The sequence below is a fragment of the Laetiporus sulphureus genome, assembly GCF_001632365.1.
Source record: "Laetiporus sulphureus 93-53 unplaced genomic scaffold LAESUscaffold_8, whole genome shotgun sequence".
Lineage (NCBI taxonomy): Eukaryota > Fungi > Basidiomycota > Agaricomycetes > Polyporales > Laetiporaceae > Laetiporus > Laetiporus sulphureus.
Genome location: NW_024468517.1, coordinates 515,449 through 529,080, shown reverse-complemented (window position 1 = coordinate 529,080; position 13,632 = coordinate 515,449). Strand labels below are relative to the sequence as shown.

Here is a 13,632-nt window from a genome sequence, read left to right as displayed (position 1 = left end):
ATTGTGTAGGTGATAGTCAAGAGTGGGATTGGCACAAGCGGACAACGTGATCGAGAGGAGCAGTGAGTCGTCCCGCAGTCGATCATGATCGCAGCTTGGAGCGATCCATGGCTGGGCAACGAACGCTAAGATGTCTCCGAGATCTTCCGTGAATGTGCGCAGAAATGTCCATGTCGACCGCAACCGCCGCGCTCCGACGTCGTCGAGCTCGCCTCGCCAGCAAGCTGCCTGTCTACGCTTCATCAATCACGTTTGATACGTCGCCAACAGTGTCGTAATTGTTTTTCCCGCGCGGGTGCCATGGCTCCTGACTTGTAGAATGAAGCAGAACAGGACGCAAGGCCGGTAGGCTGCTCTGGTCGCCGTCGAAGATCACGCACCTCTGCCTTTCAGCCACTTATTGATGGCGTCGGGCTTCCGCGAGGATGCTAGGAGACCGAGAGAAGCCGACGGAAAAGGCAAAGTTCCTTGACAGTGCCTTAATGCGATCTATCACCTGCGGCTAAAAGTAGACCTTCAGGGCAATGCGAGGTAATAGGTCCTCAGTAAAGCCAGAGGTGCTACTGACACTGCTGCTGCTCCTGGTGACCGCATCTGCGTTTCTCGAGACGTTCTTCCCAGCGAAGATCCTTGGCCAGCAGGCAGGCATGGCTCGCTTCAACAGCTCATCCACGGCACGTTATCTCAGAATGAAGATCTCCATGCGGGGTACGCGGCAGTCTACAAATATGCCCCGGGATCCGGGCCCGGGGAAACCATATTAGTGTCGCTTAGTGGGCGCCTGCCCGCAAACGCGGGGCAGATGATGCGCAATCCTCGCGGGGCGCCAGCGCCACCCCTCCGACTATTTATACTGTATGCTTTTCCCCCAGATGGATCCGTCCGAAGCTCTCGTCCATCTCTCGTCCCACGATGGCCAGCAGCTTCGCCCGCAACGTCTTCCAGGGCCTGATTCCTCGCCGCGAGAGGACTGTCGATAGCCAAAGCCTGTGGAATGCAATCAAGAGCTTGACGTGGGTGCAATGGGGTCATTTCTGGTGCGGGTACGTGTTTCAGCCGCAGAGCCTCGCAGATGGCAGCTCGATCGGCTTTTCCACCACTTGCAGATATAAAGCCCTGCGTGCTGATTGCCTCTGACCATATGTATAGATGGTTCGCATGGATATGCGATTCGTATGATTTCTTCAGCGTGTCACTGAGTGTGACCAATCTCGAAAACCAGTTTGGCAAAAGCGCCAAAACCATTGTGAGTCGCCATCACTTCCTTCACCAGACATCACCGAGTGACACCATGCATCTACATCCGTAGACAACCGCGATCACTCTAACGCTGCTCTTCCGCTCCCTTGGTGCAGTGAGTGTCCTTGCTTTTTCTTGCTCTATCCTGCCCGTTCCACTGCGTATATGCGCCTGATTCACCATGAAATGCCAATATATGCGGTCCGAATGCCGCAATGGCAGCATATCCTCGGCGATAGCGCGGCGTGTTCGTGAGGTCGTAATGAGCGTCATGGAGACGTTCTCGCGCCCAGTTGCTCATGCAAATGCTAAATGGCCTCGCATCATGCTATGAAACATTGAACCTGGAGTCTCTTCATTCCAGAGGCCCAATTCATGCAGATGATACCGCACTGACCTCTTATATCCTCATGCTCCGACACCTGCTGATCTCCGCGCCTTGGTAGGCCATCTTCGGCATTCTTTCCGACCGGTACGGGCGCAAATGGCCCTTGGTCGGTAACCTCCTCATCGCCGCCGCGTTTGAGCTCGGTTCAGGCTTCGTACGAACCTTCCCACAATTCCTTGCCGTGCGCTCGCTCTTCGGCGTCGCGATGGGCGGTATCTGGGGCCTTGCATCCTCCACTGCGCTCGAGAACCTGCCCGTTGAGGCGCGCGGGCTGGCAAGCGGCTTCCTGCAAGAGGGCTACGCTGTCGGGTACCTCATCGCGGCTGTGGTGAATCTGACACTCGTGCCCGAGACAAGTACAGGGTGGCGTGGATTGTTCTGGCTGGGAGCGGGCTTGTCGATATTGGCGGCGGCGTTCAGGGCGATGTTGCCTGAGAGCGAGGTGTTTGAGCGGGCGAAGGCTTTGGAGAAAAGGAGTGGGAAGAGCGCGATGGAGAAGACGAAGGTGTTCTTGCGTGAGACGAAGGTGATGCTAAAGAGGCATTGGATATTGTGCTGCTATTCGGTTGTCTTGATGACGGGGTTCAACTTCCTCTCGCATGGATCCCAGGTGCGCCTCATCAGCTCAGTGGGACCCTTGGTCTGACTGACGTTTGTGCAGGATTTGTACCCGACCTACCTCACGGACACGAAGGGGTTTAGCTCACACGACGCAACAGTTGCGACGATCATTGGGAACTGTGTACGTCCTCTATTTCTAGATCTTTTGTTCAGATTGCTCATGCATGCTCCATACTCAAGGGTGCCATCGCGTAAGTGCATCTATGCGCGTAAATTGGTCTTTCATGACAGCATAACTCATCTGTTTGCATTTGTGCAGTGGGGGCACGATTGCCGGCTGGGCGAGCCAATATATCGGACGCCGGCTTACGATCATGTACGTATCGCCTATCACCGATTCGTGACCGTAAAGCTAAACTCCGCACCTCGTTTGATAGTATCTGTGTCGTCATCGTCGGAGGTGCGTGATCTTCCCAAGATGCTCCTGAGCAGCTGACCGACATCAATCGTAGCGTTCATCCCTCTTTGGATCATTCCAAACTCGTTCAGCGCGCTCGCTGCGGGCGCGTTTTGCGTGCAGTTCGGCGTACAGGGTGCTTGGGGCGTTGTAAGTGACTACTGATCTCCGGACAGACTCCTGCAATACTGATGGGGTTCGTAGATCCCTATCCAATTGGCAGAGATGTCTCCTCCGGCGTTCCGTGCCACCTTCCCTGGGACATCATACCAGCTTGGGAACGTTAGTATCATCACGCATGCATATCCATCGGGTTCCTTTGACAGTCATTTCTCCTCGTAGATGGTATCCTCTGCATCAGCGCAGATTGAAGCCAGTGAGTAGAGCGTCTGCAGTGCGACATATCTCATGCTGAGCGTGCTGTTCGTTCAGCGGGAGCTGCACATTTGAAGACGACAATCATCGAGAACGGCCAGACGAAAGTCGTCCCGAACTACGCCACTGTACGTCATCACGGTCTTCTCAATACGTCAAATTATTCAATGACTGACTCAACGTCATTAACCAGGTACAAGGAATCCTTGTCGGTGTCGTTGCCGCGTTTGTCGTGCTATGTACGATCGTCGCGCCCGAGTGAGTAATCCATCGATTTTCAGATGGCGGCATCACAGGCTGACCGTGCGCATCTCCGCAGGCACCATGGCTCGCACTTCGAGAAGTACAAGCCCGCTTTTGAGGAAGGCGCCGGACGCGACGAGGAGATGATCGACGGCGAGGTTGCGGGAGGCAGTCCTGTGGAATCTGAAAAGGTGTCCCGACCGCCAAGTGTGCAGGAGGTGCGCGAGAAGGAGGATGTTTGACGCCTGGCGTAGAGTGCAGGATGGGCGGATGGTGACATCAGTAGATAACGACGTGATGCATGATTTATTAATGAACTTAGGACTATCTCATGAGTGTATTGTAAGGTTCCTCCCGCGAACATCGCTTTCTCAACCTGGGTATATGAAGAGAGATTGAAACGGGCATGGCGGAGCGCACCTACAAATCTAAGAAAATGCTATTGATTGTCCTGACCTTCCAGTAATCATAGGCTCATTGTGAGATCAGCTTAGGAACCGCACCAGGGACAATGCAAGTTGACGTTTCTGCAGTGCTCGCAACCATCATAGCATGACTGCAATCAGAATATCTTTACTAATGCCTACACTCACAGCGCGTACAGCCTCATTATGACCCCTGCTGTCGCCTCGCACCCGTTACACGGACCTGCATTTCTATGAGACTGCCCCGATCTCTGTCGCAATCTCCCGCGTCTCCCGTTTGTTCCCGGCCAGAATCATCAATTTCAGCGGATGACTCGAAGTCTAGGTCAGCACCCAGGATGTCGATAAGCCTGGATCCGAAGCTGGCCATACTGAGGCCACCAATTGAGCTCAGGTGAATATCAACTTGTGGTATCAAGCTATCTGCACTGTTGTGGACGCGACGCAGGTTTAGGAGGAATCGAGATATGAGTATTGAGGAGAACCTAGGAGCGGCTCATCATCTCGTCTGTCGGCTGCTGGAAAGAATCGAGGACTTACGATAACCGCAGTGGCGACACATAGGTACCGTCAGACTAACGGTGAATACGTTGACATTGACATTGCAAACTCGAACTTCATCTTGGCTTACGTACCTCTGGGTCCGTGTAACCGTACTCGACAGAAAGTTCCAGTATATTCACGATTAGAAGTGCTCTGATCAATCGTTTAATGACCAATGTCCTAGAGTCTAGCTGATTCTATTGTTGAACTTGCTTACACGAAGTAGAGCGTGCCTATACACATCGGGAATCAGCATAAATACTAACGCACACGGCATGTGGGCTTTTCACCCACCATCTCGCAGCAACAATTGTACTAATTTTGCCTTTGTGCCAAAGCGACGGGCTTCTCTGGCGAGTTTAAAAGTACTGGCCCATGTGACAAGAAGAGCGACGAGATCAGCCAGCACTGAACAGATACATACGGCCATAATGACTGCAAGAACTGAATTAGTAATGTACGTCAGGAAACGCGCGAGAAACTCTACGTCTGTGCCAGTTTTATCAGCGGTAAGATCACGTAGGTGATTTTCAATGCATACTTTTGCTGCGTCTCTGGAGGAATCGGTGTGTGCCCCACACATGCGGCAAGACCATCTAAGGCTCTTACAGACGCTTCTGACGTCGTCGATAAGACATACTACCACTCGAGTTAGTCGTGCCACGGTAAGCCATGGAGCCACTGATTACTCACAATGATAATACCTGTCTGGGCGATGCTCAAGAGAAAGACCAGCGAGGCGAGTACCCAATTATGGATGCTGATAGCGTATACACGCAAAGCAGAAAATACTCCAGCATGAATTAGCGTCCATCCAAGAAGGCGATTCGAAAGAACAACTTACTTGATATGACCACTACCGTCGCCAACACTACGGCATCTTCCAGTATCGCGATAAGTTCACAGCTAGCAGCTTGGTCATGACACAATGAAAGTAATAAATAGACACGGCGAACCTCTAAAGTCCTGAATGATCTGGTCTATGTTGCTCAACGATAGATTGGCTCACCGCTTGAGTGTCCCATGACAGGACGTGCAGAACATAGGTGAACCCGAGTATGACGAGTAGAGAACGATTACACATGAAGACTATAGTAGCAGTAGTCCATTTGCTTGTCCAGACCAGATTGACTTCGTCGGAAAAGGTTATCCAATGTTCGTAGAATATCAAAGCTGCACGTAGAAAGGTGCTTATGAGTCACAATATCGAAAGGACACATTCCTTGCGCTTACTAGCAGCAGCGGTATAGCAACACTTGTTGGCAATTCTGCAAATTCTCGAGGTTATTGTTCAGTTAATAGAATGATGGAAGTTATGAACACGTACGCCTCCTGCGTGGTGGAAGTCACTTCTTTTACCAAGATAACGACTGGCATTCCTGAACGGCTAGCCACGAGAAAGTACCTACCAGTGGACGGTCATCACATAGAAGTGGTCATAGCAGAGTTGCAAACCGTTGTGACGATATTTACGTTAGTATGAGCTCGGCTACCTCCCGTGAGAAGAGAAGCGACGTATACAGGGAAGGTGTCACTGTTCAGTACGTGGCTGAAGACCTCATTGGTACATCCAGAAGTAGGAGGATCACAGGTACCAATTCCACGCTCCTCTAGCAGTGTGCTATTCGCGAGGCCATAGGAGATTAGGTGAGGACATGCAAAGCTTAGAATAATCGTCATTCTCACCCATGGGAGATTATTTCAGGTTAGGTGACAGCAGTTTGACAGTCGGAGGGAACTCCATTCGGATTGAACTAGTTGCAATAGCCGAACGATCAGTATATAGTAGCTCTCGGCGCGGACCTTCCGGCGTGTAATCGTGTAGAAAGAGGTGACACCTAAGACTGTCAGGAAACAGGATACAACCCAAGGTGCCCTGAAGTTTCTGTATCAGCGAAACAGGCCTAGCGATGTTAGCAGTGACTGATCTTCTGGGCAGTAACAGATCCAAGTTGAGGGCGCGTAGGACCAAATAAAGATAGAAATAATACCACCATCTTTCGGGAACGGTTATGGCCCTCCAATTTTCCAGAAGAGTTTCCGGTTCACTATGCGACAGGTCAGATAGAGTCGGCCCGGAGAGGCTGAGACGCCCGTTACGACTGGGGCCACAACATGGAGATCACGCGGTCAGCGCTAAACTGTGCACTCTTCTTTGGCGTTCGCTAAAGACACCCATTTTCCTAATCCCCTTAGTAGTAGAGCTTTCCTGGGCCTGCTCTATTGTCCTGAGAATCGATCATCCACTTGTGGGGAATCGTCTGATTTTTCCGGTGTCAGACCTCTCTTCATTCTGGGTGTCCTTCGAGTCCTGGTCCATTTGCATCATCATTTGTACTCTGCATTTCAGATTTCCAATCATACTTGCTTCAACATTCTCCAGTGCTCGACTCCGCTCGATTGTCAGATACTCTTTTGCATCTCTTGATAATGATTGAGAGCGCAGACTGCAATACAACTTGCGATCGGCTCAGGAACGACATCGGGCACAATGCAAGTTCACGGTTCTGCAGTGCTCGCAACCACAGCTAGAGCGCAATCAGAATGTCTTTAATGACTACACTCACAGCCCGAACAGCCTCATTATGAACCCTGCTGTCCCCCCGCACTCCTTACAGGGACCTGCATTTCTATGAGACTGCCCCGTTCTCTGTCGCGATCTCCCGCATCTCTCGTTTGTTGCCGGCCATAATCATCGCTTTCAGCGGATGGCTCGAAGTCTAGGTCGGTACCCAGGATGTCTATAAGCCTGGATCCGAAGCTGGCCATACTGAGGCCACCAATTGAGCTCAGGTGAATATCAACTTGTGGTATCAAGCTATCTGCACTGTTGTGGACGCGACGCAGGTTTAGGAGGAATCGAGATATGAGTATTGAGGAGAACCTAGGAGCGGCTCATCATCTCGTCTGTCGGTTGTTGGGAAGAATCGAATACTTACGATAATCGCAATGGCGACACATAGGTACCGTCGGACTAAAGGTGAATACGTTGACATTGACATTGCAAACTCGAACTTCATCTTAGCTTACGTACCTGTGGGTCCGTGTAACTGTACTCGACAGATAGTTCCAGTATATCGACGGTTAGAAGTGCTCTGATCACTCGTTCATTGACCAATGTCCTAGAGTCTAGCTGATTCTATTGTTAAATTTGCTTACACGAAGTAGAGCGTGCCTATACACATCGGGCATCAGCATAAATAGTAAGGCACAGTGTGTGGGCTTTTCACCCACCATCTCGCAGCAATAGTTGTACTAATTCTGCTCTTGTTCCATTGTGACGGGCTTCTCTTGCGAGTTGAAAAGTACTGGCCCATGTGACAAGAAGAGCGACGAGATCAGCCAGCACTGCACAGATACATAAGGTCATAACGACTGCAAGAACTGAATTAGTGATGTAGGTCAGGGAACGCGCGGGAAACTCTACGTCTGTGCCAGTTTTATCAGCGGTAAGATCACGTAGGTGATTTTCAATGCATACTTTTGCTGCGTCTCTGGAGGAATTGGTGTGTGCCCCACACATGCGGCAAGACCATCTAAGGCTCCTACAAGCGTTCGTGACGTCGTCGATAAAATATACTGATACTGGATTAGTCATTGCACGGGTGAGTCATACAGCCACCAATCACTCACAATCATAACACCTGTCGGGGCGACGCTCAAGAGAAAGACCAGCAGGGTAGGCACCCACTTATGAATGCTGATAGCGTATACACGCAAAGCAGAAAATACTCCACTATGGATTAGCGTCCATCCAAGAAGGCGATTCGGAAGAACAACTTACTTGATATGACGCTACCGTTGCTACCACTACAGCATCTTGCAGTATCGCAGCAGTTTCACAGCTAGAAACTTGGTCATGATACAATCAAAGCGATTACTAGACACGGCGAACCTCTAAAGTCCTGAATGATCTGGTCTATGTTGCTCAACGATAGATTGGCTCACCGCTTGAGTGTCCCACGGCAGGACATTTAGTATGAAGGTGGCCCCGAGCATGACGAGGAGAGAACGATTACACATGAAGACCACAGTAACAGTAGTCCATTTGCTCGTCCAGACCAGATCGATTTCGTCGGAAAAGGTCGTCAAATGTTCATAGAATATCAAAGCTGCACGTAGAAACGTGCTTGTGAGTAATATCGAAAGGACACATGCCTTGCGCTTACTAGCAGCAGCGATGTAGCAACAATTGCTAGCAATTCTGCAGGATCTCGAAGTTATTGTTCAGTTGTTGATGGAAAGCATGAACACGTACGCCTCCTCTGTGATGGAAGTCGCTTCTTTTACCAACATAACGACTGACATTCCTGAATAGGTAGCCACGAGAAAGTATCGAGTCAGTGGACGGTCGTCAGATAGAAGTGGTCGTAGCAGAGTTGCAAACGTTGCGCCGGTGTTTACGTGAGTATGTGCTCGGCTACCTACCGTGAGAAGTGAAGCGACGTATATGCGGTAGAGTGTCACCATACATGGCTGGAGACTTCAATGGTAGACCCAGCAGTAGAAGGATCATAAGTATCAATCCCGCGCTCCTCTAGCAGTGTACCATTCGCGAGGCCATAGTTGATTAGACAAGGACATCCAAAGCTTACAATAATCTTCATATTCACCCATGGGAGACTATTTCAAGCTAGTGACAGCAGTTTGACAGTCGGAGGGAACTGTATTCGGATTGAATTAGTTGCAATAGCCGAACGATCAATATACAGTAGCTCTCGGCGTAGACCTTCCGACGTGTACTCAGTATAGAGAGAGGTGACACCTGAAATTTGAAACGTCAGGAGATGCAAAAAATACAAGCCGAGGTGCCCTGAAGTTCCTGGATCAGCAAAATAGGCCTAGCGATGGGAGCAGTGATTGATGTTCTGTGCAGTAGCAGACCCAAGTTGAGGACGCGTGGGATAAAATAAACATCACCATTTATGCAGGAACCATGCTGGCCATTCACTTGCAGAGAAGAATTCCCAGTGCACTATGCGACAGACTCGGAGGATCAGGCCACTCGCACATTGAATCCGAGACGCCCGTTACAACTGGGCCACAAAATGAAGATCACGTGGTCAGCGCGGAAAAAACTACGCGCTCAGATTTTGGCGTTCGCTAAAAGGTCCCCTTAGTAGTACAGCCTGCTCTGGCCTGCTCTATTGTCCTGAGAATCGCTCATCCGCTTGTAGGGAATCAAATAATTATCCTGGCATCAGATCTTTCGTCATTCCGGGTGTCTATCGAGTCCTGGTCTGTTTGCATCTTCATTTGTACTCTGCATTTCAATCCTACTTGCTTCACTCTCCTGTGCTTGACTTCATTCATCGCTCTTCTCCCGGGGCACAAGTACAACTTGGTCCCAGAAGCTCGTAATCTTCAGGACCGATGCGCAAGCAACTCGATCCTCGTCTTCCGATATTGATCAATAACAATGTCAAGACGAACCACCGCTCCTTCATAGTCCTAGTTGGTGACAAGGGCAGGGATCAGGTATGTCACTGACTAACTCATCAATTTGGAATGCTGAAACGAGCATCCCAGATTGTGAACCTACATTTTCTACTCTCCCAAGCTCGTGTGTCTGCGAGACCGTCAGTACTGTGGTGTTATAAGAAGGATCTCGGCTTTACGAGGTATGTATCAACGATTCAGAAGACTCATGCTGCATTTTGACGTCGCTGACAGTCATCGGAAGAAACGCGAGGCCAAAATCAAGCGGGAGGTGAAGCGTGGATTCCGTGAGCCGAATGAGCAGGATCCATTTGAGATCTTCATTACCGTAACCGACATTCGCTATACGTGCGTTTTTCCTCCATACGAAGTGTGTCTCCTTGCCGAGAGTAATATCTAGGTACTATAAAGAATCGCACAAGATACTTGGTCACACGTATGGAATGTGCGTGCTACAAGACTTCGAAGCTATTACTCCTAACCTACTTGCGCGCACGCTCGAGACGGTGGAAGGTGGAGGATTGGTTGTCATTTTATTGAAAACCATGAGTTCTCTGCGACAATTATATACGATGACCATGGTGAGCCTCCCGTTTATGGTGCCTGCATGCTCATTTCTCATTAGCATGAACCAGGATGTGCATGCTCGATACCGTACCTCCGCACATGATACCGTCGTCGCGCGCTTCAACGAACGCTTCATCCTCTCCCTCGGCTCCTGCGACGACTGCCTTGTGCTCGACGACGAGCTCAACGTTCTTCCCATATCCCGTGCCAAGGACATCAAGCCGATCACTGAGGAGCGCGGCTTGGGGAAGGCTGAATCTGAGCTGAAGGAACTCCAGGACAGTTTATCCGACACGAAGCCTGTCGGCGAGCTCGTCAAGCTTGCCAAGACGCTTGATCAGGCGCAAGCAATCCTCACGTTCATCGATGCCATTGCAGAAAAGACACTATCATCAACAGTCACTTTGACAGCGGCGAGGGGACGAGGGAAGTCGGCGGCGTTGGGCCTCGCGATCGCCGCCGCGCTAGCGCATGGATACTCAAATATATTCGTCACGAGTCCAAGCCCGGAGAACTTGAAGACCTTGTTTGAATTCGTATTCAAGGGTATGGATGCACTTGGATACGAAGAGCACCTCGATTACGATATCGCACAAAGCACGAACCCGGACTTCAACAAGGCCATCGTCCGGGTGAATGTCTTCCGTCAGCATCGGCAGACCATCCAGGTGGAGCTTGTCCTTTCATTCTCGCGAGCACATCTGACGCATGTCCCCAGTACATTCAACCACAAGATGCTCATGTCCTGGGCCAGGCGGAGCTCGTCATCATCGACGAGGCCGCCGCGATACCCCTTCCCCTCGTGCGCAACCTCATCGGGCCCTACCTCGTCTTCATGGCCTCCACCATCAACGGCTACGAAGGCACGGGCCGCTCGCTTTCAATCAAACTAATCCAGCAACTCCGCGAGAGCACCCGTCCATCGCTCACAAAAGACGCCGTCGCGTCGGAAGAGGCCGCCGTCGCTTCCTCGTCCTCAAAGAAGCCTGTCGCCAAGGCACCGCCGAAAGCACGCACACTGCGCGAGATCAAGCTGGAGACCCCTATCCGGTACTCCGCGGGTGACAAGGTGGAGAGGTGGCTCAACAGCTTACTGTGTCTCGACGCGGCAATCGTACCGAAATCGATCATGCACAATACGCCGCATCCGTCGCAGTGCGAGTTGTTCTACGTGTCGAGAGATACACTGTTCAGCTACCACCCTGCATCTGAGGTTTTCTTGCAGCGCATGATGGCGCTGTATGTCGCTAGCCACTACAAAAACCAGCCGAATGACCTGCAGCTACTGTCAGACGCCCCTGCACATCATCTCTTTGTGCTTCTGCCACCGATTAAGGATGATGAGAGCCATCTGCCGGAGCCTCTCGTTGTGCTGCAGGTCGCGCTAGAAGGAAATATTAGCAGACAAGCCATCATGGACGGGCTGAACCGTGGCTTCAGAGCTGGTGGGGATATGATTCCTTGGCTGATTTCGCAGCAGTTCCAAGAAAGCAAGTTTGCTCTGCTCTCCGGTGCACGTGTTGTTCGCATTGCGACCCATCCAGACTATACGAATGTGAGTTCATTTCGCGCATCTATCTGACGTCTCCATGTTCAGATTTGCAACAGATGGGCTACGGTGCGCGTGCACTGCAAGCGCTGAACTCTTTCTATAGTGGAGAGTACTTCAATCTGGACGAGGACAACCGACCTCAGCCGTCATATCCGGATCCGGCTGCCATTGACGAAGTATGGAAATGATCTCACAAAATCAGTCACGTTTCTGACGATTTTCTGTGTATAGGGGACCACACTTCTTAATGATAAACCGACCATTCGCTCTGCGACAGCAATGCCCCCGTTGCTCCAACGGCTCACGGAGCGAAAACCGGAGACGCTTGACTATCTGGGTGTTTCGTATGGCTTGACGCCCCTGCTCCTCAGGTAAGCTTTTGTTGCATTTACGTGCATGTGAGAGGCTTCAATGCTATGATAGGTTCTGGAAACGGGCCGGTTACATTCCCTTGTACCTCCGACAAACCACGAGCGAGCTAACCGGAGAGCATACATGCGTCATGGTTCGCGGCCTGAACACAGCCACCGATGCCGAGCTGGAGTGGCTAGGAGAGTTCGCGAAGGGTACGTCGGTAGCTCATGAGTGGTCGAGTCCGTTGACGCAGGTGTACGCTCAGATTTCCGGAGACGACTCCTGTCACTGTTGTCTTTCAAGTTCCGAGAGTTCGGCAGCGTGACAGCGCTCAGCATACTCGAGGCAGCGAATAAAGGCGTGAAGAAACTGCCCGCAGACCGATTCAAGGGTGCGTTTCTCGCCTCTCTTCGTTGACTCACGCTCTGACCCTATGTCTGCAGAGCTCGACAACTCCGAGTTGTCGCTCCTTCTCTCTCCATTTGACCTAAAGCGCTTGGAGTCGTATGCCAACAATATGTTGGACTATCACGTCATTCTGGACTTACTACCCACCGTCGCCACTGTGTTCTTTGAGAAACGATTTGGCGATGAGGTCCACCTGAGTGCCTTGCAAAGCTCGATTTTGCTCGCTCTTGGCCTTCAGCGGAAGACCGTCGAAGAAGTCGAGGTATGCTTCCCATTGTCATCTTCCTCAATACTATGCACTCATGGCTTGCTTATCTAGGCGGAATTGCAGATTCCGGTCTCCCAAATCCTCGCCCTCTTTGTGAAGGTGGTCAAGAAGATGAGCAAGCGGCTGCTCGACATCCAAAAGTCAGCCATCAGTGCCGAGATGCCTGAGGAGCCTGCGGCCTCTCGCTTGGATGGCACAGAGAACGGGACCAACTGGAAGCCCGTAGAGACAAGTTTGGAAGATGAGCTGAAGGACGCGGGTAACGAGGTCACGGAGGCGCTGAGGGAGAAGCAGCGGGCTATGATCGACTCGCTGGACCTGAGCAAGTAAGTGACCCCGTGGTATCTGCCGCTGTGCATACGAGGCGATTCGATACTGATAGGATGTCAATTGTGAACTAGATACGCCATTGACGACAGCTCGGCGAGCTGGAGTGTGGCCGAGGCGCAGGTGGCGAAGCTGGCCAGCGGCGTCGGCGCGGCGAAGTCGACGGTAGTGAGTGTCAAGGCTACTGTTGTGGGCCAGAAGAGGAAGGAGGATGTGATGGTGAAGGAGAATGGAGGGGAGAAGGAGAAAAGGGCGAAGAAGCGCTCGAAGACGTCGAAGCGGTGAACCACGATACATACTCGCATTTCTTCGGAGGTTCTCTCCTAAGCTCTCGGATTGTGTTACCCATGCTTGTTTGCGTATTAGAGGTAGTGATGGAGGCATTCATTGAGCACTGTCAGTCCGAATCCTTAACTTGACGAAGTATGATTCGATCAGCGTCCTGGATGCAGCGAGAACGCTCATTGCCGGTATGTCAAGGTCGGT

The 13,632-nt window shown here is 51.3% G+C and overlaps 4 protein-coding genes across 4 annotated transcripts; 2 read left to right on the top strand and 2 right to left on the bottom strand.

Annotated features, from left to right (window-relative positions):
- Positions 1-881: 881 nt before the first annotated feature.
- On the top strand, positions 882-3,557 carry LAESUDRAFT_722997 (MFS general substrate transporter). Its single transcript, XM_040908323.1, has 14 exons — positions 882-1,043; positions 1,150-1,246; positions 1,310-1,354; positions 1,686-2,237; positions 2,289-2,369; positions 2,429-2,439; positions 2,508-2,564; positions 2,626-2,648; positions 2,701-2,795; positions 2,850-2,927; positions 2,988-3,021; positions 3,078-3,148; positions 3,214-3,278; positions 3,340-3,557. Exons 1-14 carry the CDS (start codon positions 913-915, stop codon positions 3,503-3,505), a joined length of 1,506 nt encoding a protein of 501 aa, XP_040767005.1. The 5' UTR covers positions 882-912; the 3' UTR covers positions 3,506-3,557.
- A 315-nt stretch (positions 3,558-3,872) lies between these two features.
- On the bottom strand, positions 3,873-5,608 carry LAESUDRAFT_712365 (uncharacterized protein; the record flags this gene model as incomplete). The annotated part of the gene is made up of 12 exons (XM_040906895.1): positions 3,873-4,116; positions 4,229-4,263; positions 4,324-4,384; positions 4,449-4,464; positions 4,526-4,599; positions 4,773-4,870; positions 4,925-5,022; positions 5,076-5,144; positions 5,188-5,197; positions 5,241-5,404; positions 5,465-5,499; positions 5,559-5,608. 12 exons carry the CDS (start codon positions 5,606-5,608, stop codon positions 3,873-3,875), a joined length of 954 nt encoding a protein of 317 aa, XP_040767004.1.
- Positions 5,609-6,788: 1,180 nt separating this feature from the next.
- On the bottom strand, positions 6,789-8,998 carry LAESUDRAFT_722994 (uncharacterized protein). The gene is given in 14 exon segments (XM_040908322.1): positions 6,789-7,115; positions 7,171-7,205; positions 7,266-7,326; positions 7,391-7,406; positions 7,466-7,606; positions 7,695-7,696; positions 7,713-7,810; positions 7,865-7,962; positions 8,016-8,025; positions 8,180-8,343; positions 8,401-8,435; positions 8,490-8,566; positions 8,635-8,779; positions 8,845-8,998. 12 exon segments carry the CDS (start codon positions 8,537-8,539, stop codon positions 6,815-6,817), a joined length of 1,011 nt encoding a protein of 336 aa, XP_040767003.1. The 5' UTR covers positions 8,540-8,566; positions 8,635-8,779; positions 8,845-8,998; the 3' UTR covers positions 6,789-6,814.
- Positions 8,999-9,345: 347 nt separating this feature from the next.
- On the top strand, positions 9,346-13,523 carry LAESUDRAFT_748438 (DUF699-domain-containing protein). Its single transcript, XM_040911513.1, has 13 exons — positions 9,346-9,709; positions 9,761-9,852; positions 9,905-10,018; positions 10,071-10,251; positions 10,306-10,905; positions 10,956-11,792; positions 11,846-11,965; positions 12,021-12,160; positions 12,213-12,355; positions 12,409-12,534; positions 12,587-12,813; positions 12,871-13,145; positions 13,221-13,523. The coding sequence occupies exons 1-13, from the start codon at positions 9,605-9,607 to the stop codon at positions 13,429-13,431; spliced, it is 3,171 nt and encodes a 1,056-aa protein (XP_040767002.1). The 5' UTR covers positions 9,346-9,604; the 3' UTR covers positions 13,432-13,523.
- The last annotated feature ends 109 nt before the right edge of the window (positions 13,524-13,632 follow it).